At 46.0% G+C, this 27,489-nt stretch overlaps 2 protein-coding genes across 2 annotated transcripts in view; one reads left to right on the forward strand and one right to left on the reverse strand.

The window, feature by feature from the left end:
• Nucleotides 1–368: 368 nt before the first annotated feature.
• Nucleotides 369–13,524, reverse strand: FUZ (fuzzy planar cell polarity protein). The gene is given in 12 exon segments (XM_072921444.1): nucleotides 369–542; nucleotides 1,464–1,556; nucleotides 2,566–2,674; nucleotides 4,429–4,512; nucleotides 5,878–5,973; nucleotides 7,813–7,965; nucleotides 7,967–8,034; nucleotides 8,794–8,899; nucleotides 9,699–9,773; nucleotides 11,224–11,293; nucleotides 13,153–13,274; nucleotides 13,362–13,524. Coding segments are annotated over 12 exon segments (1,227 nt in total). The 5' UTR covers nucleotides 13,446–13,524; the 3' UTR covers nucleotides 369–375.
• A 596-nt stretch (nucleotides 13,525–14,120) lies between these two features.
• Nucleotides 14,121–27,489, forward strand: part of MED25 (mediator complex subunit 25) — a 52,822-nt gene continuing 39,453 nt past the window's right edge. The window contains exons 1-7 of the mRNA XM_072921445.1: nucleotides 14,121–14,257; nucleotides 14,423–14,582; nucleotides 15,917–15,962; nucleotides 18,323–18,447; nucleotides 21,532–21,630; nucleotides 22,776–22,896; nucleotides 26,805–26,964. Coding sequence (XP_072777546.1) covers nucleotides 14,449–14,582; nucleotides 15,917–15,962; nucleotides 18,323–18,447; nucleotides 21,532–21,630; nucleotides 22,776–22,896; nucleotides 26,805–26,964 — 685 coding nt within the window. The 5' untranslated portion in view covers nucleotides 14,121–14,257; nucleotides 14,423–14,448. The remainder of the gene's footprint in view (nucleotides 14,258–14,422; nucleotides 14,583–15,916; nucleotides 15,963–18,322; nucleotides 18,448–21,531; nucleotides 21,631–22,775; nucleotides 22,897–26,804; nucleotides 26,965–27,489) is intronic.

Raw genomic sequence — 27,489 nt, forward strand, 5'->3', positions numbered from 1 at the left:
ACAATTCCCCCCTCACATTTCCTCCATTTTCCCCCTCACATTTCCCCCATTTTCCCTCTCATTTCCCCATTTCCCCCTCACATTTCCCTCCTTTTTTCCCCCTCACATTTCCCCCTCACTTTTCCTCCATTTTCCCCTCACATTTCCCTCCTGTTTTTCCCTCACATTTCCCTCCTATTTTTCCCTCACATTTCCCATTTCCCCCTCACATTTCCCATTCCCCCTCCCACTCCACCACCCCACCCCACCCTCACAGAACTCCAACACCCGCTCAGGTAATTTTTTTATTATTATCACAACTATAATTTTCACCCCTCCGTTTATTTTCCCCCAACCGCCAAACAATTTAATTTAATATTTTTATTCCGGGGGGTCTCAGCCGTGCCCCAGAGCGCTCAGGGCGCTCAGAGCTGTGGGGCTCAGGGGGTCTCGGGGGGTCCCGGGGGGCAGCAGCAGCAGCAGGGTCAGATCGGGGCGCAGGAGGCAGCAGCCGGTGTGGGTGGGCAGCGCCAGGTAACAGAGTTTGGGGCGCCCGTGGGGTCCTGGGGGCACCCCGAAATTATTTCACCCCAAAAATCCCGAAATTATCCCAAAAACCCCTAAATTACCCAAAAACCCCTAAATTACCCAAAAAAACCCCTAAATTACCCCAAAAAAACCTAAATTACCCCCAAAAACTGCCGAAGTGACCCCAGGTAACAGAGTTTGGGGCGCCCGTGGGGTCCTGGGGGCACCCCAAAAATCTGTCACCCCAAAATCCCCGAAATTACCCCTCTAGAGACACCCACAATGCCCCAAAACCCCCAAAAGTGACCCCAAAAACCCCCAAAGTGACCCCAAAAACCCCCAAAGTGATCCCAGGTAACAGAGTTTGGGGCGCCCGTGGGGTCCTGGGGGCACCCCAAAAATCTGTCACCCCAAAAACCCTGAAATTATCCCAAAAACCCCAAATTACCCCAAAAAACCCCAAATTACCCCAAAAAACCCCCAAAGTGACCCCAAAACCACCAAAGTGACCCCAAAACCCCCAAAGTGACCCCAAAACCCCCAAAGTCACCCCAAAACCCCCAAAATTACCCCATAACTCCCAAAGTGATCCCCCAAAGGGACCCCAAAACACCCCCAAAGTCACCCCAAAACCCCACAAGTGACCCCCCAGAGACCCTCCAAGTGACCCCAAAACCCCCAAAATTACCCCAAAACCCCCCAAATCACCCCAAAAACCCCCAAATTGACCCCAAAACCCCCAAGTGCTCCCAACAAAACCCCCAAGTGACCCCCCAAAAACCCCTAAATGATCCCCCAAAGTGACCCCAAAACCCCCAAAATCACCCCAAAATGACCCCAAATTGACCCCAAAAACCACAAAGTGACCCCAAAACCCCCAAAATCACCCCAAAACCCCCCAATTTTTTCCCCCCGGGGACCCCCCAGCCCCCCCCGTTTTTGGGGTGCCCCCTCACCTCTGCCCCCCGATTTGGGGCAGATTTGGGGTTCCAGGAGGCGCAGGAGGCGCCGCAGGGCCGCGGCTCTGAGCGGGGGGGGCAGCGCCCCGCCTGGGGAAATTTGGGGTTTTTTTGGGGGATTTGGGGGTTTGGGGGGAAATTTGGGGTTTGGGGGAAAAATTATGGGGTTTTGGGCAAATTATGGTTTTTTGGGGGGGATTTATTGGGGTTTTGGGGGAAAAGTTTAGGATTTTGGGGAAATTAATGGGATTTGGGGGAGAAATTATGGGATTTTGGGGAAATTATGGGGCTTTTGGGGGGGATTTATTGGGGTTTTGGGGGGAAAATTATTGGGGTTTTGGGGGAAAATTAAGGATTTTTTTTTAATTGTGGGAATTTCGAGAAAAAATTAAGGGTTTTTTGGAAATTATTGGGTTTTGGGGAAATTATGGGGGTTTTTGGGGGGGATTTATTGGGGTTTTGGGGGAAATTATGGGGTTTTGGGGGGAATTATTGGGGTTTTGGGGGAAAATTTATGGGGGTTTTGGGGGGGAATTATGGGGATTTTGTGGGAAAATTGAAGGATTTTTTTTAAATTATGGGGTTTTTGAGAAAAAAATTAAGTTTTTTTTTAATTAGGAGGTTTTGGGGAAATTATTGGGGTTTTGGGAGGGGGTTATTGGGGTTTTGGGGGGAATTATGGGGTTTTGGGGAAATTATGGGTATTTGGGGGGATTATTGGGGTTTTGGGGGGAATTAGTGGGGTTTTGAGGAGAAAATTTGGGTTTTTGGGGAAAAATTTGGGGGTTTTGGGGAAAAATTTGGGGGTTGGGGGAAAAATTATGGGGTTTTAGGGGGAAATTAAGAGGGTTTTTTTTAATTAGGGGGTTTGGGGGGAAATTTATGGGGTTTTTGGGAGAAAAATTATGGGGTTTGGGGGAAAAATTAAGGGGTTTTTTTTGGAAATTATGGGGATTTGGGGGAAATTTATGGGGTTTTGGGACGCAAAAAATGTCATTTTTTTCGTGTAAAACCAGTGGAATTTGGGTTATTTTTGTGGGGAATTCAATATTTTGGGGCAGTTTTTGGGGTTTTTGGGTTTGGGGGGTCCGGGAGGGGCAGTGGGGGGGTCGGGGCTCAGATTTTGGGGTTCGGGGGGGGGTCACAAACCCGTTCCAGCCCCTTTGAGGATCCCGCTCTGCCTCCGGCCCCGATGGATCAGGAGGTACCTGAGGGGGGAAAAGGAAAATTTGGGGACCCCCACCCCAAAAAAAAACCCCAAAACCCCCTTTTTTTTTTAGGGCATCCCAAAATTCCCCCCACCCCAAAATTTGGGGGTTCCAGCCCAAAATTCCCCCCAAAACCCCTCCCACAAATTAAAACACCCCCAAATTTTGGGGTCCCCCCCCAAATTAAAACCCCCCAAAATTTGGGGATTCCCCCCCAAAATCACCCCAAAATCCCCCTCCCCAAAATTAAAAACCCACAAATTTTGGGGTTCTCCCCCCAAATTAAAACACCCCAAATTTGGGGGTTCCTCCCCAAAATCACCCCAAAATCTCCCTCCCCAAATTAAAACTCCACAAATTTTGGGGTCCCATCCAGGACCCCTCCCCCAAATTAAACCCGCCCAAATTTGGGGATTCCCCCCAAAATCACCCCAAAATCCCCCTCCCCCATATTCAGACCCCACCAAATTTTGGGGTCCCATCCAGGACCCCTCCCCCAAATTAAAAACCCCCAAATTTAGGGATTCCCCCCCAAAATCCCCCTCCCCAAATTCAGACCCCCCAAATTTTGGACTCCCATCCAGGACCCCTCCCCCAAATTAAAACCCCCAAATTTGGGATTTCCTCCCCCAAAATCACCCCAAAATCCCCCTCCCCAAAATTAAAAACCCCCCAAATTTGGGGATTCCCCCCCAAAATCACCACAAAATCCCCCTCCCCAAATTCAGACCCCCCCAAATTTTGGGGTCACATCCAGGACCCCTCCCCCAAATTAAACCCCCCCAAATTTTGGGGTTCCACCCCCAAAATCCCCATCCCCCAAATTAAAACCCCCCAAATTTTGGGGTCACATCCAGGACCCCTCCCCTAAATTAAAAACCCCCAAATTTTGGGGTTTCCCCCCAAAATAACCCCAAAATCCCCCTCCCCCAAATTAAACCCCCCCCCAAATTTTGGGGTTTTCCCCCCAAAATCCCCCTCCCCAAATTCAGACCCCCCAAATTTTGGGGTCACATCCAGGACCCCTCCCCCCAAATTAAAACCCATCAAATTTGGGGATTCCCCCCCAAAATCACCCCAAAATCCCACTCCCCAAATTAAAACCACCCCAAATTTTGGGGTCACATCCAGGACCCCTCCCCCAAATTAAAACCCATCAAATTTGGGGATTCCCCCCCAAAATCACCCCAAAATCCCCCTCCCCCAAATTAAAAACCCACAAATTTTGGGGTTCTCCCCTCAAATTAAAATCCCCCAAATTTGGGGTTCCTCCCCAAAATCCACCCCCAAAATCCCCCTCCCCCAAATTAAAAACCCCCAAATTTTGGGGTTCTCCCCCCAAATTAAAACCCCCAAATTTGGGGATCCCCCCCCCAAAATCCCCCCCCAAAATCCCCCTCCCCCAAATTCAGACCCCCCCAAATTTTGGGGTCACATCCAGGACCCCTCCCCCAAATTAAAAACCCCCAAATTTGGGGGTTCTCCCCCCAAAATCCCCCCAAAATCTCCCTCCCCAAATTAAAACCCCCCCAAATTTTGGAGTCACATCCAGGACCCCTCCCCCAAATTAAAACCCCCCAAATTTGGGGATTCCCCCCAAAATCACCCCAAAATCCCCCTCCCCAAATTCCGACCCCCCCAAATTTTGGGGTTCTCCCCCCAAATTAAAACCCCCCAAATTTGGGGATTTCCCCCCAAAATCCCCCTCCCCAAATTCAGACCCCCCAAATTTTGGGGTCCCTCCCCAAACTCACCCCAAAACTTGGGGGGGCAGCGGGGGGGGGGCGGGGCCGGGCCCGGAGCTGCTCCAGGACGGGACCCCAAAATTGGGGCACGAGCTGGGGGGAAATTTGGGGGGATTTTGGGGGATTTTGGGGATTTTGGGGGGAAATTTGGGGGGGTTTGGGGGGTTTTGGGGGATTTGGGGGATTTGGGGGGATTTTGGGGAGGGGGTTTTGGGGGAATTTGGGGAGTGGTCTTGGGGCATTTTGGGGAATTTTGGGGAAGAATTTTGGGGGATTTTGGGGAGGGGGATTTGGGGGAATTTGGAGAGGGGTTTTGGAGGGATTTTGGGGGGATTTGGGGGGATTTTGGGGGGATTTTGGGGAATTTGGGGGGATTTTGGGGAATTTGGGGGGGATTTGGGGGGGATTTTGGGAGGGGTTTTGGGGGATTTTGGGGGGATTTGGGGGATTTTGGGGAGGGGTTTGGGGAGGGGATTTGGGGGGATTTTGGGGAATTTGGGGAGGGGTTTTGGGGGGGACACCCCAAAAAATCCCCTGGCTCAGTTTTGGGGTTATTTTGGGGTAAGTTTCAGGGAATTTGGGTCAGTTATGGGGTCAGTTATGGGGTGGGATTTTGGGGATATTTTGGGGTTATTTTGGGGTTATTCTAGGGTCAGTTTTGGGTTATTTTGGGGTTATTCTGGAGTCAGTTTTGGGGCTATTTTGGGGTATTTTGGGGTTACTTTGGGGTCAGTTATGGGGTGGGATTTGGGGTCAGTTTTGGGGCTATTTTCGGGTAAGTTTTGGGCAGTTTGGGTCAGTTATGGGGTAGGATTTGGGGTCAGTTTTGGGGTCAGTTATGGGGTGGGATTTTGGGGATATTTTTGGGTTATTTTGGGGTTATTTTAGGGTCAGTTTTGGGTTATTTTGGGGTTATTTCAGGGTCAGTTTTGGGGCTCTTTTGGGGTAAGTTTCGGGGATTTTGGGTCAGTTATGGGGTGGGATTTGGGGTCAGTTTTGGGTTATTTTGAGGTTATTTTAGGATCAGTTTTGGGGATATGCGGTCCGTTTTGGGGATATGGGGTCAGTTATGGGGTGGGATTTGGGGGTTAGTTTGGGGTTATTTTAGGGTCAGTTTTGGGGCTATTTTGGGGTAAGTTTTGGGGATTTTGGGTCAGTTATGGGGTGGGATTTGGCTCAGTTATGGGGTGAGATTTGGGGTAAGTTTTGGGTTATTTTGGGGTAATTTTGGGGTAAGATCTGGGGATATGGGGTCAGTTTTGGGGTTATTTCAGGGTTATTTCAGGGTCAGTTTTGGGTTATTTTGGGGTTATTTTGGGGTCATTTTTGGGTTATTTTGGGGTAAATTTTGGGGATTTTGGGTCAGTTAAGGGGTGGGATTTGGGGCAATTTCAGGGTTATTTCAGGGTCAGTTTTTGGGTCATTTTGGGGTAATTTTGGGTTATTTTGGGGTCTCACCTGTGTCAGCAGGAGCTGCAGCGATGGGCGGGGCCCGCAGAGCAGCCCCACCCCCACCCCGGGCAGGAGCCGCAGCTGCAGCAGCCGCAGAGGGACCTGAACGGATTTGGGGTCAGTTCCGCCGATTTTGGGTAATTTGGGGAATTTTGGGGGATTTTAGAGCCGCAGCCGCAGAGGGACCTGAACGGATTTGGGGTCAGTTCCGCCGATTTTGGGCAATTTGGGGCATTTTGGGGGAATTTAGCGTCAATTTTGGGTTATTTTAGGGTCAATTTTGGGGTCAATTTTGGGTTATTTTAGGGTCAATTTTGGGGTCAATTTTGGGTTATTTTAGGGTCAATTTTGGGTTATTTTAGGGTCAATTTTGGGCCACTTTAGGGTCAATTTTGGGTTATTTTAGGGTCAGTTTTGGGGCCACTTTTGTGTTATTTTAGGATATTTTCAGGGTCACTTTGGGGTCAAATTTGGGTCAGTTCCGCCGATTTTGGGCAATTTGGGGAATTTGGGGGAATTTGGGGGATTTTGGGGTCAGTTCCGCGGATTTTGGGCAATTTGGGGAATTTTGGGGGATTTTAGAGCCGCAGAGGGACCTGGCACGGATTTGGGGTCAGTTCCGCCGATTTTGGGCAATTTGGGGCATTTGGGGGATTTTGGGTTATTTTAGGGTCCCATTTGGGGTCAGTTTTGGGCCACTTTAGGGTTATTTTAGGGTCAATTTTGGGGTCAATTTTGGGTTATTTTAGGGTCATTTTTGGGGTAATTTTGGACTACTTTATGGTAATTTTGGGTTATTTTAGGGTCAATTTTGGGGTCAATTTTGGGGTCAGTTTTGGGGTCAATTTTGGGGTCAGTTTTGAGCCTCTTTAGGGTCAATTTTGGGTTATTTTAGGGTCAAATTTGGGGTCAGTTTTGGGCTACTTTAGGGTCAATTTGGTGTTATTTTAGGGTCAATTTTGGGGTAATTTTTGGCCACTTTGGGGTCAATTTTGGGTTATTTTAGGGTCATTTTTGGGTCAGTTTTGGGCCACTTTAGGGTCAATTTTGGGGTCAATTTTGGGTTATTTTAGGGTCAATTTTGGGGTCAGTTTTGGGCCACATTAGGGTCAACTTTGGGTTATTTTAGAGTCAAATTTGGGTTATTTTAGGGTCAATTTTGGGTTATTTTAGGGTCAGTTTTGTGGTCAGTTTTGGACCACTTTAGGGTCAATTTTGGGGTCATTTTTGGGCCACTTTAGGGTCAACTTTGGGTTATTTTAGGGTCAATTTTGGGGTAATTTTGGGCTGGTTTAGGGTCAGTCTTGGGGCCACTTTTGGGTTATTTTAGGATGTTTTCAGGATCACTTTGGGGTCAATTTTGGGGTCAGTTTTGGGTTATTTTAGGGTCAATTTTGGGGCCACGTTTGGGTTATTTTATAATATTTTCAGGGTCACTTTGGGGTCAAATTTTGGGGTCAGTTTTGGGCCACTTTAGGGTCAATATTGGGTTATTTTATGGTCAATTTTGGGGTAATTTTGGGCCACTTTAAGGTCAATTTTGGGTTATTTTAGGGTCAATTTTGGGGTCAGTTTTGGGCCACTTTAGGGTCAATTTTGGGTTATTTTAGGGTCAGTTTTGGGCCACTTTAGGGTCAATTTTGGGTTATTTTAGGGTCAGTTTTGGGTCAGTTTCGGGCCACTTTGGGGTCAATTTTGGGTTATTTTAGGGTCCAATTTTGGGATCAGTTTTGGGCCACTTTAGGGTCAAGTTTGGATTATTTTAGGGTCAGTTTTGGGTTATTTTAGGGTCAATTTTGGGTTATTTTAGGCTCATTTTTGGGTTATTTTAGGCTCATTTTTGGGTTATTTTTGGCTCATTTTCGGGTCCCTTTGCGATCACTTCCGCTTTAACTTCCGCATTCCCTTGTCCCCGCCCCCTCGCGCCCCACGTGACCTCACCTCCGGGCTGCTATTGGGCAGGAACACCGGCAGGTCGCGCGCGGCCACGCCCCCTCGGAGAGCGCCCTCTGGCGGCGGCAGCGCCAGCAGCGCGCGCAGGGGGGCGGAGTCAGCCTCGGGTAACGCCCCCCAGGGGGCGGTGCTTAGCCAGGCCACGCCCCCTCCCCACACCACGCAGCCCAGGTCGGTCCCGGCAGCCCCCGCGAAACGGCGCAGCCGCTCCTGGGGGCGGGGCATGCAAATCAGCCGTATGCTAATCAGGGGGCGGGGTTAGGGAAATTAGACAGGGAGGGATCGCCGCGGGGTTTTGGGGGGTCCCGGGGGGGTTTTGGGGTGATTTTGGGGGTGATTTTTGGGGTGATTTGAGTGGTTTTGGGGTGGTTTTTGGGGTGATTATTGGGTGGTTTTGGGGCTGATTTTGGGGGTTTTTTGGGGTGATTTTAGGGGTGATTTTTGGGGTTTTTTGGGGGGTTTTTGGGGTGATTTTAGGCTGATTTTGAGGGTTTTTTGGGGGTGATTTTGGTGAGATTTTGGGCTGAATTTGGGGGTGATTTTTAGCTGATTTTGGGGGTTTTTCGGGGGTAATATTGGGCTGATTTTGGGGATGATTTTGGGCTGATTTTCGGCTGATTTTGGGGTGATTTTAGGCTGATTTTGGGGGTGATTTTTGGCTGATTTTGAGGGTTTTTTGGGGGTGATTTTGGTGAGATTTTGGGCTGAATTTGGGGGTGATTTTTAGCTGATTTTGGGGGTTTTTCGGGGGTAATATTGGGCTGATTTTGGGGCGATTTTGGGCTGATTTTGGGGCGATTTTGGGCTGATTTTGGGGTGATTTTAAGGCTGATTTTTGGGCTGATTTGGGGCTGATTTTGGGGTTTTTTTGTGGGTGATTTGGGGGTAATTTTGGGCTGATTTTGGGCTGATTTTTGGCCGATTTTAGGGTTTTTTTGGGGCGATTTGGGGGTTTTTGGGGTCCCTCACCTGCAGCGCGTCGCGGGCGGGGCTGGGGGGGAGGGGCCAGGAGGGGGCGCCCATCCCCCACCCCCCCCCCGGGGCTCAGCAGCGAATCCAAGAGCGGGAAACAGCCCTGGGGGCGGGGCCAGGAAAGGGGGCGGGGCCAGGAAAGGGGCGGGGCCAGGAAAAGGGGGCGGGACCGGGGAAAAGGGGGCGGGGCCGGGAAAAGGGGCGGAGCCAGGAAAAGGGGGCGGGGTAAAAGGGGAGGGGCCAAAATTGGGGGAGGGGTCACCCCAGGACTCCCCAACCCCCCCCCAGTTGCTCCCAGTGCTCCCAGTTACCCTTTCCATTGCTCCCAGTCCATCCCAGTCCCTCCCAGTTCATCCCAATCCCCTCCCAGTCCATCCCAGTGCTCCCAGTTCTCCCAGTTACCCTTTCCATTGCTCCCAGTCCATCCCAGTTTGTCCCAGTCCCATTCCCAGTCCCTCCCAGTTTGTCCCAGTCCCTCCCAGTTCCATCCCAGTCCCCTCCCAGTCCCCTCCAGTCCCTCCCAGTTTGTCCCAGTCCCCTCCCAGTTTGTCCCAGTCCATCCCAGTTCCTCCCAGTTCCATCCCAGTTCCATCCCAGTTTGTCCCAGTCCCATTCCCAGTCCCTCCCAGTTTGTCCCAGTCCCATTCCCAGTCCCCTCCCAGTTTGTCCCAGCCCCTCCCAGTCCCTCCCAGTCCCATCCCAGTCCCTCCCAGTCCCTCCCAGTCCCTCCCAGTCCATCGCAGTCCCTCCCAGTATATCCCAGTCCATCCCAGTTTGTCCCAGTTCCTCCCAGTCCCCCCCAGCCCCATTCCCAGTCCCTCCCAGTCCCTCCCAGTTCCCCCCCAGTCCCTCCCAGTCCATCCCAGTCCCTCCCAGTCCCTCCCAGTCCGTCCCAGTCTCACCCTCAGTTCCCGTTTCAGCCTCTCCTCGTTCCGCACCAGCAGCAGCTGCTCCCGGCCCAGCAGCAGCACCTGAAACTGGGATGGACTGGGACGGACTGGGAGGGACTGGGACGGACTGGGACGGACTGGGACGGACTGGGACGGACTGGGACGGACTGGGAGGGACTGGGAGGCACTGGGACAAACTGGGAAGGGACTGGGGGGCACTGGGATGGACTGGGATGAACTGGGAGGGACTGGGAATGGGGCTGGGGGGACTGGGATGGACTGGGATGGACTGGGAGGGACTGGGATGGACTGGGATGGACTGGGACAAACTGGGACAGACTGGGAGGGACTGGGATGGACTGGGACAGACTGGGATTGGACTGGGGGTAACTGGGAGGGACTGGGAGGGGACTGGGAGGGCACTGGGAGCACTGGGAGAGAACTGGGATGGACTGGGACGGACTGGGAGCGACTGGGACGGACTGGGAATGGGGCTGGGGGGGACTGGGAGGGACTGGGAGCGACTGGGATGGACTGGGAGGGACTGGGACGGACTGGGAGGGACTGGGAGGGACTGGGAGGGACTGGGATGGGACTGGGGGGGACTGGGAGGGGACTGGGAGGGACTGGGAGGCACTGGGACAAACTGGGAGGGACTGGGATGGACTGGGAGGGACTGGGAGGGAACTGGGAGGGACTGGGATGGACTGGGATGAACTGGGAGGGACTGGGATGGACTGGGAGGGACTGGGACGGACTGGGAGGGACTGGGACGGACTGGGAATGGGGCTGGGACAAACTGGGATGGGACTGGGATGGACTGGGACGGACTGGGACAAACTGGGAGGGGACTGGGAGGCACTGGGAGGGACTGGGAGGGACTGGGATGGACTGGGATGGACTGGGATGAACTGGGAGGGACTGGGAGGGACTGGGAGCGACTGGGATGGACTGGGAGGGACTGGGACGGACTGGGAGGGACTGGGAGGGACTGGGAGGGACTGGGATGGGACTGGGGGGGACTGGGAGGGGACTGGGAGGGACTGGGATGGACTGGGTGGGACTGGGATGGACTGGGAGGGACTGGGAATGGGGCTGGGGGTAACTGGGATGAACTGGGAGGGAACTGGGACAGACTGGGAGGGAACTGGGAGGGACTGGGACGGACTGGGGGGGACTGGGAGGGACAGGGACGGACTGGGAGGGACTGGGAGGGACTGGGAGGGACTGGGAATGGGGCTGGGAGGGACTGGGAGGGAACTGGGAGGGACTGGGGGGGACTGGGAGGGACTGGGACGAACTGGGACGGACTGGGGGGGAACTGGGAGGGACTGGGATGAACTGGGAGGGACTGGGATGGACTGGGAGGGACTGGGAGGGAACTGGGACAAACTGGGAGCACTGGAATAAACTGGGCCGAACAGCATTTCACTGGTTTATACTGGTCTGAACTGGTTTATACTGGTCTGAACTGGTTTATACGGCTCTGAACAGGTTTGTACTGGTCCGTACTGGTTCATACTGGGAGGGCTCTCACCATGGCGCCGAAGGCGGAGTCGAGGATCCGGGCGGGGGCGGGGCCGGGGCTGAGCCCGATCAGGGTCAGGCTGGGGGGGCACGACCCCACAGTGACCCCACAGTGACCCCTGACCCCACTGTGACCCCACGGTGACCCCACAGTGACCCCACAGTGACCCCACGGTGACCCCACAGTGACCCCACAGTGACCCCACCGTGACCCCACCGTGACCCCACAGTGACCCCACAGTGACCCCACCGTGACCCCACCGTGACCCCACCGTGACCCCACAGTGACCCCACAGTGACCCCACGGTGACCCCACGGTGACCCCACAGTGACCCCACAGTGACCCCACAGTGACCTCACAGTGACCCCACAGTGACCCCACGGTGACCCCACAGTGACCCCACAGTGACCCCACAGTGACCCCACAGTGACCCCACAGTGACCCCACAGTGACCCCACGGTGACCCCACAGTGACCCCACAGTGACCCCACAGTGACCCCACGGTGACCCCATGGTGACCCCAGGGTGACCCCACAGTGACCCCACAGTGACCCCACAGTGACCCCAGGGTGACCCCACAGTGACCCCAGGGTGACCCCACAGTGACCCCATGACCCCAACATGACCCTTGACCCCTCTGTGACCCCTCCATGACACCATGACCCAGAGTGACCCCGTGACCCCTGAGTAACCCCTAAATGGCCCCATGACCCCTCCATGACCCCTTGACCTCTCCATGACCTCTCCATGACCCCCAGAACCCCTCCATGACCCCGTGACCTCCCTGACCCCTCGGTGACCCCTGGGTAACACCATGACCCCTCCATGACCCCTGGGTGACCCTTGCGTGACCCCATGACCCTCCATGACCCCTGACCCTTTTGTGACCCTGTGACCCCTCCATGACCCCCATGTGACCCCGTGACCCCTCCATGACCCCATGACCCCTGTGTGACATTCATGACCCCCCATGACCCCTGACCTCTCAGTGACCCCCTCCAGGACCCCTGAATGACGCCATTACCCTGTGACCCCCCGTGACCCCATGACCCCAGTGTGACCCCGTGACCCCTCCATGACCCCATGACCTCTCAGTGACCCCTCCATGACCCCTGAATGACCCCATTAACCTGTGACCCCCCTGTGACCCCATGACCCTTGTGTTACCCCGTGACCCCCCATGACCCCATGACCCCGGGTGACCTCATGACCCCTGGGTAACCCCTAAATGACCCCATGACCCCTCCATGACCCCTTGACCCTTCCATGACCTCCCTGACCCCTCGGTGACCCCGCGTAACTTCCTGACCCCTCCATGACCCCCGGGTGACCCTTGTGTGACCCCATGACCCCCCATGACCCCTGGGTGACCCTTGCACGACCCTGTGACCCCCCGTGACCCCTCCATGATTCTGTGACCCCTCCATGACCTCCCATGACCCCTGACCTGTCAGTGACCCCTCCAGGACCCCTGAATGACCCCATTACCCCGTGACCCCCCATGACCCCGTGACCCCTCCTTGATTCTGTGACCCCTCCATGACCCCCCATGACCCCTGTGTGACCCCTCCATGACCCCCCATGACCCCTGTGTGACCCCGTGACCCCCCATTACCCCAGTGTGACCTTGTGACCCCTCCATGACCCCATGACCTCTGTGTGACCCCTCCATGACCTCCCATGACCCCTGACCTCTCAGTGACCCCTCCATGACCCCTGAATGACCCCATTACCCCGTGACCCCCCCATGACCCCTGTATGACCCTGTGACCCCACATGACCCCTGTGTGACCCCTCCATGACCTCCCATGACCCCTGACCTCTCAGTGACCTCTCCAGGACCCCTGAATGACCCCATTACCCTGTGAGACCCCATGACCCCTGTGTGACCCCATGACCCCAGTGTGACCCCCCCGTGACCCCCCGGTGACCCCTCACCTGTCTCCGTATCCGGCCCAGCCCAGGTGGGCGGTGGGCGTGGCCGCCTGCCGAAGCTCCGCCCCCGCCGCCGCCCCGAACAGGTGAACCCCGTGCAGGGCCCCGACCAATGGGAACGGCACCTGCGGGGTCAAAGGTCACCACCCCAAAAAAACGGGGGGGGGGAGGGGTTTGGGGTGGGTGTGGTCTAAAAGGGGGCGGGGCCTCACCTGGGGGCGGGGCGGGCGGCAGAACAGGGGGAGGCCGCTGGCGGTGGCCACGCCCACCAGGAAGGCCACGCCCTCCTCATCCATATGCTAATGAGCCGCACCCCTTGCCGCTAAACTCCACCCCTTTTATCTTAAACCACGCCCCTTGTTACTAAACCCCGCCCCTTTGATCTTAAACCACGCCCCTTGCCTTTAAAACCACGCCCCTTTGCTCTTAAACCACGCCCCTTTGATCACAAACCACGCCCCATTGTGCCTTTAAGCCACGCCCCTTTCATTAAAACCCCGCCCATTAATCTTAAACCCCGCCCATTGCCTCACAAACCCCGCCCATTTAACTCACAAACCCCGCCCCTTTACCCCACAAGCCACGCCCCTTTAACTCAGAAACCACGCCCCTTTAACTCTCAAGTCCCGCCCCTTTAACTCCAAAGCCCCGCCCCTTTATCTCCCAAACCACGCCCCTTTAATTTACAAACCCCGCCCCTTTCCTCCTCAAGCCCCGCCCCCTTTTCCTGGCTCCGCCCCCTCCCTCCCCGCGCGCTCTCCGCTCAGTTGCCGCCACTCGCCGCCATTTCCCGCGCGGGGCACGCCGGGAGCGCCGCGGTTGCCGTGGTAACGCCGGAAGAGGCGTGGCTTACTCTTCAACGCCATTGGTCGAGCCGCGGTTACCACGGCAACGGCGGAAAGGGCGTGGCTTCCTTATTTCCGTGTGCAACGCCATTGGTCGAGGCGCGGTTACTACGGCAACGGCGGAAGAGGCGTGTCTGCCATTCTACTTTCTGATTGGCTGCGCTTCCCGTTACCACGGCAACGCCCGCTTCCTATTTTCTGCGCATGCGCCGCCGAGCCGGACGCGAAGTAAAACTCTTCCGCCTTTCCGCGCGCCGCCGCCGGTACCGACACCGCGGGGGGGGGAACCGGGAGGGGGAATTTAATTAAAAACCCGCGGCGCAAATTGGGTGATAATTTCGGGGGGTGATGAGGGGGGAATTGTGGGCGAGATGGAATTGTGGGATCGGCTCCGGTGGGTCACGGTGTTGTTTTTTTAACCCCCACAGGTTTCCCCCCCCCCCCGTGAGGGGCGATGGTCGTGCCCGCGCTGGAAGGCCCCGCCCCCCCCGCTATGGTGGCCGACGTGGTCTTCGTCATCGAGGGAACCGCGAACCTCGGGCCGTACTTCGAGGCTTTGCGCAAACATTACCTGCTGCCCGCCATCGAGTCAGCCTAATTAGCGTGTTAATTAGCTAATTAATTAGTGAGACCCTTCCCCTAATAGATTAATGAGGCTCCACCTCCTATTAATTGAAGGGAACCCGGTATAATGTAATCAAAGGGGATCCTGCCCAAGCATTGTGTGTATGTGCCATGAGTGACAGCTAATTAGTGAGTTAATTAGCTAATTAATTGGGTAATTCTTGAGATAATTAATTAGAGAGACCCCTCCACTAATTGATTAATGAGGCCCCGACTCAAATCCCCCCAAAATATCCCCAAAATCCCCCCAAAACTTCCCAAAATCCTCCCAAAATCCCCCCCAACTTCCCCCAAAATTCCCCCAAATTCCCCCAAAACCCCCCAAAATCCCCCAAAAACCCCCAAAAACTCCCAAAAATCCCCAAAATCCCCCCAAAATCTTTGCAGGACCCTCCAAAATCCTCCCAAAATCCCCCAAAATCTCTTCAGGACCCCCAAAAATCCCCCAAAAACCCCCAAAATCCTTTCAGGACCCCCCAAACCCCCCTCAGGATCCCCAAATTCCCCCCAAAATTCCCTAAAATCCCCCCAAAGTCCCCCAAAAACTTCCCAAGATCCCCCTAAAACTCCCAATAATCCCCAAAATCCCCCCAAAATACTTTCAGGCCCCCCGAAACCCCCCCCCGGACCCCCAAAATCCCCCAAAATGCCCCGAAAATCCTTTCAGGACTCTCCAAAAATCCCCAAAATCACCCCAAAAATTCCCCCAAAACTCCCCAAAACCACCCAAATCCTTTCAGGACCCCCCAAATCTCCCCTAGGACCCCCAAATTCCCCCCAAAATTCCCTAAAATTCCCCCCAAACCCCCCAAAATCCCCCAAAAACTCCCCTAAATCCCCCCAAAATCCCCAAAATCCCCCCAAAATCTTTGCAGGACCCTCCAAAATCACCCCCAAATCCCCCCAAAACCCACCAAAATCTCTTCAGGACCTTCCAAAATCTCCCCAAAATCCTTTCAGGGCCCCCCAAACCACCCAGGACCCCAAAAGTTCCCAAAATCACCCCAAAATTCCCCCAAAATTCCTTCAGAACCCCCCAAAAATCCCCCAAATCCCCCAAAATCCCCCCAAAATCCCCCCAAAACTCCTCAAAATCCCGCCAAATTGCCCCAAAACTCCCCAACCCCCCCCCTCAAATCCCCTCAGGACCCCCAAACCCCCCCCAGGACCCCCAAAACTCCCCCAAATCCCCCCAAAACCCCCCCAAAATCCCCCTAGAACTCCCAAAAATCCCTAAAATCCCCCCAAATCCCCCTCAGCCCTCTCAGCCCCCCCAGATTTCCCCTTTCCCCCCTCAGGTATTTCAATGGCGGCCCCCCCGCGGAGACCGACTTCGGCGGGGACGTGAGTGCGGCTCGTTAAATTAATTAACTTCATTAATTCATTAATTTAATTTAAATGTATTTTATTTTATTTTAATTTATTTTGTTTTATTTTATTTTATTTTGGTTAATTTTATTTTATTTTTTATTTTATGTTATTTTATTTCATTTTATTTTATTTACTTTGATTTATTTTATTTTATTTTATTTTATTCTGTTTTCTTTCATTTTATATTATTTTATTTTATTTATTTTATTTTATTTTATTTTCTGTATTTATTTTATCTTATTTTATTTTATTTTATTGTGTTTTATTTTGTGTATTATATCTTCTTTTATTCTATTTTATTGTGTTTTATTTTGTGTATTTTATTCTATTTTATTGTGTTTTATTTTGTGTATTTTATCTTATTTTATTTTATTTTATTGTATTGTGTTTTGATTTGTGTATTATATTCTATTTTATTTTATGTATTTTGTTTTATTTGTTTTATTTTATTTTATTTTATTTCATTTTATTTTCTGTATTTATTGTATTTTAGTTTATTTTATTGTGTCTTTATTTGTGTATTATATCTCATTTTATTCTATTTTATTGTATTGTGCTTCATTTTATTTTGTGTATTATATTCTATTCTATTTTATGTATTTTATTTGTTTTATTTTATTGTGTTTTATTTCATTTTTTGTATTTATTTTATTTTATTTTATTGTGTTATATTTTATTTTATTATATTTTATTTATTTTGGGCGCACCCAGTACAGCCTGATGCTTATTTTATTATATTTAAGTGAATATAATTTAATTAATATTTAATTAACCAAAGTGGGTGCACCCACTACAGGTTGGTGGTTATGTACCTTAATTAATTACCATATTAATGAGCTAATTAGCATATTTAATTACCAGTTTGGAGGCACCCAGTACAGCCTGGGGCTTATTTTGATATATATAATTTAATTAATATTTAATTAACCAATGTGTGGGCCTGGACTACAGCTTGGTGGTTATGTACTTTAATTAATTACCATATTAATTAGCTAATTATCATGTTTATTAATCAGTTTGAGGGCACCCAGTACAGCCTGGTGCTTATTTTGATATATTTACTTTAATATAATTTAATTAATATTTAATTAACCAACGTGGGTGCACCCAATACAGGTAGGTGGTTATATACTTTAATTAATTGCCATATTAATTAGCTAATTAACATATTTAATTAATCAGTTTGGGGGTACTCAGTACAGCCTGCTGCCTATTTTATAACATTTAATTGACTATAATTTAATTAATATTTAATTAACCAGTTTGGGGATACCCACTACAGCTTGGTGGCTATGCACTTTAACTAATTACCATATTAATTAGCTAATTAACATATTTATTAATCAGTTTGGGGGCACCCAGTACAGCTTGGTGCTTATTTTGATATATATAATTTAATAAATATTTAATTAACCAATGTGGGTGCACCCAATACAGCTTGGTGGCTATGTACCTTAATTAATTACCATATTAATGAGCTAATTAACATATTTAATTACCAGTTTGGGGGCACCCAGTACAGCCTGGTGCCTATTTTATAATATTTAATTGACTATAATTTTATTACTATTTAATTAACCAATGTGGGTGCACCCAATACAGGTAGGTGGTTATATACTTTAATTAATTGCCATATTAATTAGCTAATTAGCATATTTAATTAATCAGTTTGGGGGCACCCAGTACAGCTTGGTGCTGATTTTGAGATATATAATTTAATTAATATTTAATTAACCAATGTGGGTGCACCCAGTACAGCTTGGTGGTTATGTACTTTAACTAATTACCATAATAATTAGCTAATTAACATATTTAATTACCAGTTTGGGGGCACCCAGTACAGCCTGGTGCCTGTTTTATAACATTTAATTGAATATAATTTTATTAATATTTAATTAAGCAGTTTGGGGATACCTAGTACAGGTTGGTGGTTATGTACTTTAACTAATTACCATATTAATTAGCTAATTAACATATTTAATTACCAGTTTGGAGGCACCCAGTACAGCCTGGTGCCTATTTTATAATATTTAATTGAATAATACTTAATTGAATATAATTTAATTAATATTTAAGTAACAAGTTTGGGGATACCCAGTACAGCTTGGTGGTTATGTACTTTAACTAATTACCGTATTAATGAGCTAATTAACATATTTATTAATCAGTTTGGGGGCACCCAGTACAGCCTGGTGCCTATTTTATAACATTTAATAGAATATAATTTAATTAATATTTAACTAATCAGTTTGGGGATACCTAGTACAGGTTGGTGGCTATGTACTTTAATTAATTACCATATTAATGAGCTAATTAGCATATTTAATTACCAGTTTGGGGGCACGCAGTACAGCCTGGTGGTTTTCAACACGGTGGATTGCGCCCCCGAGTCGTACGTGCAGAGCCACGCGCCCACCAGCAGCGCCCACGAGTTCCTCACCTGGCTCGACAGCATCCAGTGAGAAAATGGGGTGAAAAAACGGGATTTTGGGAAAAAGGGGAAAAAATGGAGATTTTGGGTGAAAAAACGGTGAAAAAATGGCGAAAAACGGTGAAAAAACGGCGAAAAAATGGACGAAAATGGGGATAAAATGGGAATTTTTTTGCCTAAAAGTGGGAGAAAAAAAGCAAATTTTTTGGGACAAAAACGGGAATTTAGGGAAAAATAGAAAAATTGGGGGAAAAAATGGGAATTTTTGGAAAAAAATGGGAAAAAAAGGTTAAAAAATGGGGAATAAATGGGGAAAAAAGGGGGAGTAAATGGGAATAAAATGGGAATTTTTGACTAAAAGTGGGGGAAGGAAAAGCAAATTTTTGGAGAAAAAAAAATGTGAATTTTGGGGAAAAATGGAAAATTTGGGGGAAAAAAATGGGAATTTTGGGGAAAAAATGGGAAAAAAAAGGTTAAAAAATGGGGAATAAATGGGGAAAAAAGGGGAGAAAATGGGGGAAAAAATGGGAATAAAATAGGGAAAAGGGGGAGTAAATGGGAATAAAATGGGAATTTTTGGGTGAAAAATAGGGATTTTGGGCAAAATTGGGGAATTTGAGTGAAAAAAATGGGTTTTTGGGGGAAAAAATGGGGATTTGGGGGAAAATGGGGATTTGGGGTGTGGGGTCCCAGGGGGTCCCCAGCAGCAGCGCCCACGAGTTCCTCACCTGGCTCGACAGCATCCAGTGAGAAAATGGGCTGAAAAAACGGGATTTTGGGAAAAAAGGGGAAAAAAATTGAGATTTTGGGTGAAAAAACGGTGAAAAAATGGCGAAAAACGGTGAAAAAATGGTGAAAAACGGTGAAAAACCGGCAAAAAATGGGAATAAAATGGGAATTTTTGCCAAAAACTCGGAGGGGAAAAAAGCAAATTTTTGGGGGAAAAAACATGAATTTGCGGGAAAAATGGAAAATTTGGGGGGAAAAATGGAAATTTTGGAAAAAATGGTGGGAAAATGGTGGAAAAAATGGGGGGAAAAATGGGAATTAAATGGGAATTTTTGCCTAAAAGTGGGGGAAGAAAAAGCAAATTTTTTGGGGAAAAAATGTGAATTTTGGGAAAAAATGGAAAATTTGGGGGTAAAAATGGGAATTTTTGGAAAAAAATGGGAATAAAAAGGTTAAAAAATGGGAAAAAAATGGGGAAAAAAGGGGGAGTAAATGGGAATAAAATGGGAATTTTTGACTAAAAGTGGGAGGGGAAAAAAAGGAAATTTTTGGGGAAAAAAATGTGAATTTTGGGAAAAAATGGATAATTTGAGGGAAAAAATGGGAATTTTTGGAAAAAAATGGTGGAAAAAATGGGGGAGAAATGGGAATAAAATGGGGAAAAATGGCGAAATAATGGGAATAAAATGGGAATTTTTGCCAAAAAATCGGAGGGAAAAAAGCAAATTTTTTGGGGAAAAAAAATGTAAATTTGGGGGAAAAAATGGGAATTTTGGGGGGAAAAGTTGGGAATTTTTGAAAAAAAAAGGGAATTTTTGGAAAAAAATGGGGGAGAAAATTGGGAAAAATGGGGGAGAAAATGGGGAAAAAAGAGAATTTTGGGAGGAATAAAATTGGGATTTTTACCAAAAACTGGGGGGGGAAGAAGGGAATTTTTGGGAAAAAAGTGAGAACTTGGGAATTTTTTGGAAATTTGGGTAAAAATGGGAATTTTGGGAAAAAAAGGTTAAAAATGGGGAATAAATGGGGAAAAAATGGGAATAAAATGGGGGAAAGGGGGGAGTAAATGGGAATAAAATGGGAATTTTTGACTAAAAATGGGAGGGAAAAAAGCAAATTTTTGGGGGAAGAAATGGAAAATTTGGGGGAAAAATGGGAATTTGGGGGAAAAAAATGAGAATTTTTGGAAAAAAATTGGGTAAAATGGTGGAAAAAATGGGGGAAAAAATGGGAATAAAATGGGGCAAAAATGGCAAAATAATGGGAATAAAATGGGATTTTTTTGCCAAAAAATAGGAGGGAAAAAAGCAAATTTTTGGGGGAAAAAATGGAAAATTTGGGGGAAAAATGGGAATTTTGGGGGGAAAAATGGGGGAGAAAATGGGAATAAAATGGGAATTTTTGCCAAAAATTGGCAGGGAAAAAAGCAATTTTTTGGGGGAAAAAATGGAAAATTTGGGGGAAAAAATGGAAAATTTGTGGGAAAAAATTGGGAATTTTTGGAAGAAAATGGTGGGAAAAATGGGAATTTTTGGGGAATAAAATCGGGATTTTTGCCAAAAACTGGGGGGGAAAGAAGGGAATTTTTGGGAAAAAATGGGAATTTGGGAATTTTTGGGAAATTTGGGTAAAAATGGGAATTTTGGGAGAAAATGGGGAATAAATGGGGAAAAAATGGGAATAACATGGGGTAAAAGGGGAAAACATTGGAATAAAATGGGGAAAAAAGGGGGAGTAAATAGGAAAAAAATGGGAATTTTTGCCAAAAAATGGGAGGGGAAAAAAGCAAATTTTTGGGGGAAAAAAACATGAATTTGTGGAAAAAATTGAAAATTTGGGGGAAAAAAATGGGGTAAAATGGGGGAGAAAATGGGGGAAAAATGGGAATAAAATGGGGGAAAATGGCGAAATAATGGGAATAAAATGGGATTTTTTGCCAAAAAATTGGAGGGAAAGAAGCAAATTTTTGGGGGAAAAAATGGAAAATTTGGGGAAAAAAAAAGGGGGAAAATGGTGGAAAAACAGGGGGAGAAAATGGGGAAAAAAAGAGGAGAAAATGGGAATAAAATAGGAAATTTTGCCCAAAAAATAGGAGAGAAAAAAGCAAATTTTTGGAGAAAAAAACATGAATTTTGGGAAAAAAATGGAAAATTTGGGGGGGAAAAAAATGGGAATTTTGGGGAAAAAAATGGGAATTTTTGGGAAAAAAATGGGGTAAAATGGTGGGAAAAAATGGGGAAAAAATGGCGAAAAATTGGGAATAAAATCGGGATTTTTACCACAAACTGGGTGGGAAGAAGGGAATTTTTTGGAAAAAAATGGGAATTTGGAAAATTTTGTGAAATTTGTGTAAAAATGGGAATTTTGGGAATTTTTCCGTAGGTTCGCGGGGGGCGGCGGCGAGAGCTGCAGTCTGATCGCCGAGGGGCTCAGCACCGCCCTGCAGCTCTTCGACGACTTCAAGAAAATGAGGGAGCAAATGTGGGAAAATTCGGGAATTTTGGGAAAATTTGGGAATTTTGGGAAATTTGGAGAATTTGGGGTTTTTTTAAGGGGCTTTTGGGGGGTTTTGGGGCATTTTTGGGGCTTTTTAAAGGGATTTTTGGTGGTTTTTTTGAGGTTTTTTGGGGAGGTTTTGAGGGACTTTGGGGTTTTTGGGATGTTTTTGGGATTTTTTTTGGGATTTTTTTGGGATTTTTTTTGGGATTTTTTTTGGGATTTTTAAGGAGTTTTGGGGTTTTTTTAGGATTTTGGGGTTTTTTTAAGGGGGTTTTGGGACTTTTTTAAAAGTTTTTTTTAAGGGGTTTTGGGGTGGTTTTGTGGGGTTATTTGGGTTTTTTTGGAGGTTTTTTGGGGGATTTTTTGGGTTTATTTTAAAAGGGTTTTGGGGAATTTGGGGATTTTTTGGGATTTTTAAGGAGTTTTGGAGTTTTTTGGGATTTTTTGGGGTTTTTTAAAAGGGTTTTGGGATGGTTTTTTTGAAGTTTTTTTGGGTTTTTTTAAGGGATTTTGGGGGTGGTTTTGTTGGTATATTTGGTAGTTTTTTGGAGGTTTTTGGGGGGATTTTTTGGGTTTATTTTAAAGGGGTTTTGGGGATTTTTGGGATTTTTTCGGGGGGGTTTTGGGGTTTTTTTTTTGATGTTTTTAAAGGGGTTTTGGGGGTACTTTTGGGGTGTAATTTGGATTTTTTGGGGGCTTTTTTGGGGGTTTTTTAAGGGGATTTTGGGACTGTATTTTTGAATTTTTTTTGAATTTTTTTTTGGTTTTTTAAGGGTTTTGGGGGTGGTTTTGTGGAGTTATTTGGGTTTTTTTTGGAGGTTTTTTGGGGGATTCTTTGGGTTTATTTTAAAGGGGGTTTTGGGGAATTTGGGGATTTTTTTTGGATTTTTTTTTGGGGGGGGTTTGGCGGTTTTTTGGAATTTTTTTTTTTTGAGTTTTTTTAAGGGGTTTTGGGGGCACTTTTGGTGTGTAATTTGGATTTTTTGGGAGTTTTTGGGGTTTTTTAAAGTGGATTTTCTGCTTTTTTTTGGCGATTTTTTTCCCTGGGTTAATTCTAAACAATTTTAGGATTTTTTCTGCCTGGAATTTCAGATAATTTTAGGATAATTTTGGGATTTTTTTGGCAGAGGACAGACCCACAAGGTTTGTGTGCTGATCTGTAACTCCCCCCCGTACCTGCTGCCCGCCGTGGAGAGCACCACCTACTCCGGCTACAGCACCGAGAGCCTCGTGCAGAGAATCGCTGAGGTTTGGGCCTTTTTGGGCTAAATTTGGGTTTTTTCGGGATTTTGGGATTTTTAGGAATTTTTTGGGATTTTTTGGGGATTTTTTCAGGGCTTTTTTGGGGGTTTTTCGGTGATTTTTTGATGATTTTTTGGTGATTTTTTGGCATTTTTCTTCATTTTTTTTCAATTTTTTTCGATTTTTATTTTGATTTTTTGGGATTTTTTAAAAGGGATTTTTGGGTGAATTTGGGGTTTTTGGGGTTTTGGGTGTTTTTAGGGTTTTTTAGGGTTTTTTTTGGGGGGTTTTTTGGGGATTTTTTAGGGTTTTTTTGGGATTTATGGGGGCAGAGCCCTGAGATGATCGCTGAGGTTGGAGGGGATTTTGGGGGAATTTTTTGGGATTTTTTTGGGGTTTTTTGGGATTTTTAGTAATTTTTGGGGGATTTTTTTTGGCTTTTTAGGGAGATTTGGGCTTTTTGTGGATTTTTTGGGATTTGGGAGATTTTTTAGGGTTTTTTTGGAGGATTTTTTTGGGGTTTTTGGGGTTTCTGGGGTTCCTGCCCCACCTACTCCGGCTACAGCACCAAGAGCCTCGTGCAGAGAATCGCTGAGGTTTGGGCCTTTTTGAGGTAATTTTAGGGCTTTTTGGCATTTTGGGATTTTTGGGAATTTTTTGGGATTTTTTTGAGATTTTTTCGGGGCTTTTTTAGGGTTTTTTTGGTGATTTTTTGTCATTTTTCTTCATTTTTTTTCAATTTTTTTCGATTTTTATTTTGATTTTTTGGGATTTTTTTAAAGGGATTTTTGGGGTGAATTTGGGGTTTTTGGGTTTTTTTGGGTTTTTTTAGGGTTTTTTTTGGGGGGTTTTTTGGGGATTTTTTAGGGTTTTTTGGGGGATTTATGGGGGCACAGCCCTGAGACGATCGCTGAGGTTGGAGGGGATTTTGGGGCAATTTTTTGGGATTTTTTTTCGGTTTTATGGGATTTTTTATAATTTTTGGGGGGATTTTTTTGGCTTTTTAGGGAGATTTGGGATTTTGGGTTTTTTTAGGGATTTGGGGGATTTTTTAGGGGTTTATTGGGGATTTTTTTTTTGGGGTTTTTGGGGTTTCTGGGGTTCCTGCCCCACCTACTCCGGCTACAGCACCGGGAGCCTCGTGCAGAGAATCGCTGAGGTTTGGGCCTTTTTGGGGCAAATTTGGGCCTTTTTGGCATTTTGGGATTTTTGGGAATTTTTTGGGATTTTTTCTGAGCTTTTTCGGCGCTTTTTTGGTGATTTTTTGATGATTTTTTGGTGATTTTTTGGCATTTTTCTTCATTTTTTTTCAATTTTTGTTTGATTTTATTTTGATTTTTTGGGATTTTTTAAAAGGGATTATTGGGTGAATTTGGGGTTTTGGGGTTTTTTAGGATTTTTTAGGGTTTTTTTTGGGGTTTTTTTTTGGGATTTTTTAGGGGTTTTTTGGGGATTTATGGGGGCACAGCCCTGAGACGATCGCTGAGGTTGGAGAGGATTTTGGGGGAATTTTTTGGGGTTTTTTTGGGGATTTTTTTGTAATTTTTAGGGAGATTTGGGATTTTTGGGGATGTTTTCGGGATTTTTAGGGATTTGGGGTATTTTTTAGGGTTTTTTTGGGGATTTTTTTTTGGGTTTTTGGGGTTTCTGGGGTTCCTGCCCCACCTACTCCGGCTACAGCACCGAGAGCCTCGTGCAGAGAATCGCTGAGGTTTGGGCCTTTTTGGGGCAAATTTGGGCCTTTTTGGGATTTTGGGATTTTTAGGAATTTTTTGGGATTTTTTTGAGATTTTTCCGGGGTTTTTTGGGGTTTTTTCGGTGATTTTTTGGTGATTTTTTGGCATTTTTCTTCTTTTTTTTTCAATTTTTTTCAATTTTTATTTTGATTTTTTGGGGATTTTTAAAAGGGATTTTTGGGTGAATTTGGGGTTTTTGGGGTTTTTGGGTTTTTTTAGGGTTTTTTTGGGATTTTTTTGGGATTTTTTTGGGGGGTTTTTTTGGGGGATTTTTTAGGGATTTATGGGGGCACAGCCCTGAGACGATCGCTGAGGTTGGAGGGGATTTTGGGGGGATTTTTGGGGTTTTTTTTGGGGTTTTTGGGGATTTTTTGTAATTTTTGGGGGGATTTTTTTGGCTTTTTAGGGAGATTTGGGATTTTTGGGGATTTTTTGTGGATATTTTGGGGAGTTTTGTTGGATTTTGGGTTTTTTTGGGTGATTATTTGGTGATTTTTTTTTGCATTTTTCTTCTCTTTTTTCAATTTTTTTTTTTTAATTTTTTATTTGATTTTTTAGAGGGATTTTTGGGTGAATTTGGGGTTTTTGGGGTTTTGGATTTTTTTAGGGTTTTTTTGGGGGGATATTTGGGATTTTTTTGGGGATTTTTTTAATGTTTTTTTTCGGGGAATTTTTTGGGATTTTTGGGGGGATTTTTGGGATTTTTTGGGGGGATTTTTAAAAATTTTTTTTCGGGGAATTTTTTGGGGGGATTTTTTCGTGACCTTTCTGGGATATTTTTTGTGCGATTTTTTTTTTGTTCTTTTATTTTTTTATTAATTTTTTTTTACATTTTGACCTTATTACTATTTCCCCCTTTATTTTAGCCATTCCCCACCGCACAATTTGCATTTTTTTACCTTTTTTTTGCCGTTTATTTAAAATTTTGATTTTTTTTTTAGTTTTTTGAGTAATTTTTTTGCGATTTATTTAAAATTTTGGTTTGTTTTTTTGGTTTTTTTACGGATTTTTTTGCAGCTTTCTTTGTGAATTTTTTTCCTTATATTCTCTTATACATTTTATATTTATTTATATTTATTTTTACCTTTTTTTTGCCGTTTATTTAAAATTTTGATGTTGTTTTTTTAGTTTTTTGAGTAATTTTTTTGCGATTTATTTAAAATTTTGGTTTGTTTTTTTTATTTTTTTGAGTAATTTTTTTGCGGTTTCTTTATGAATTTTTTTCCTTATATTCTCTTATACATTTTACATTTATTTATATTTATTTTTACCTTTTTTTTACCGTTTATTTAAAATTTTGGGTTTTTTTTTTAGTTTTTTCAGTAATTTTTTTGCAGTTTCTTTCTGAATTTTTTTCCTTATATTCTCTTATACATTTTATATTTATTTATATTTATTTTTACCTTTTTTTTGCCGTTTATTTAAAATTTTGATTTTTTTGAGTAATTTTTTTGCAGTTTCTTTCTGAATTTTTCTCCTTATATTCTCTTATACATTTTATATTTATTTATATTTATTTTTACCTTTTTTATGCCGTTTATTTAAAATTTTGATTTTTTTTTTAGTTTTTTGAGTAATTTTTTTGCGATTTATTTAAAATTTTGGTTTGTTTTTTTTGGTTTTTTTACGGATTTTTTTTCAGTTTCTTTATGAATTTTTTTCCTTATATTCTCTTACACATTTTATATTTATTTATATTTATTTTTACCTTTTTTTTGCCGTTTATTTAAAATTTTGATGATTTTTTTTAGTTTTTTTAAGTAATTTTTTTGCAGTTTCTTTATGAATTTTTTTCCTTATATTTTCTTATACATTTTACATTTATTTATATTTATTTTTACCTTTTTTTTGCCGTTTATTTAAAATCTTAGTGGTTTTTTTTTGGTTTTTTGAGGAATTTTTTGCGGTTTCTTCATGAATTTTTTTCCTTATATTTTCTCACATTTTCTATTTATTTATATTTATTTTTACCTTTTTTTTGCCGTTTATTTAAAATTTTGGTTTGTTTTTTTAGTTTTTTGAGTAATTTTTTTGCGATTTATTTAAAATTTTGGTTTGTTTTTTTTAGTTTTTTGAGTAATTTTTTTGCAGTTTCTTTATGAATTTTTTTCCTTATATTCTCTTATACATTTTATATTTATTTATATTTATTTTTACCTTTTTTTTGCCTTTTTCCAGCGCGGGATCCACTTCTCGGTGGTGGCTCCGCGGAAGCTTCCGGCGCTCCGGGCGCTGTTCGAGAAGGGGGCGCCCCCCGGGAGCCACGAGCCCCCCCAGGGCAAAGAGTGCGGGCAGGACCCCCGGCACATGGTGCTGGTGCGGGGGGTGGCACTGCCAGGTGACACTGGGGACAGTGGGGGGATTGGGGACATTGGGGACATCGGGGACATTGGGGACATCGGGGGGGTTGGGGACATTGGGGACATTGGGGACATTGGGGGCAGGACCCCCGGCACATGGTGCTGGTGCGGGGGGTGGCACTGCCAGGTGACACTGGGGACATCGGGGACATCGGGGACACTGGGGACATCGGGGACGTCGGGGACAGTGGGGACATCTGGGACGTTGGGGGGATTGGGCACAATGGGGACATTGGGGGAATTTGGGACGTTGGGGACATTGGGGACAATGAGGACACTTAGGGGGAATTTGGGATATTGGGGGGATTGGGGACATCGGGGACATTGGGGACATTGGGGACATTGGGGACAGCGGGGACATCGGGGACATTGGGGGGGTTGGGGGGATTGGGGACATTGGTGGGGTTGGGGACATTGGGGACATTGGGGGGATTGGGGACATTGGGGACATTGGGAGAATTTGGGATATTTGGGATGTTGGGGACATTGGGGGGATTGGGGAT

The sequence above is a fragment of the Taeniopygia guttata genome, chromosome 37, assembly GCF_048771995.1.
Source record: "Taeniopygia guttata chromosome 37, bTaeGut7.mat, whole genome shotgun sequence".
Lineage (NCBI taxonomy): Eukaryota > Metazoa > Chordata > Aves > Passeriformes > Estrildidae > Taeniopygia > Taeniopygia guttata.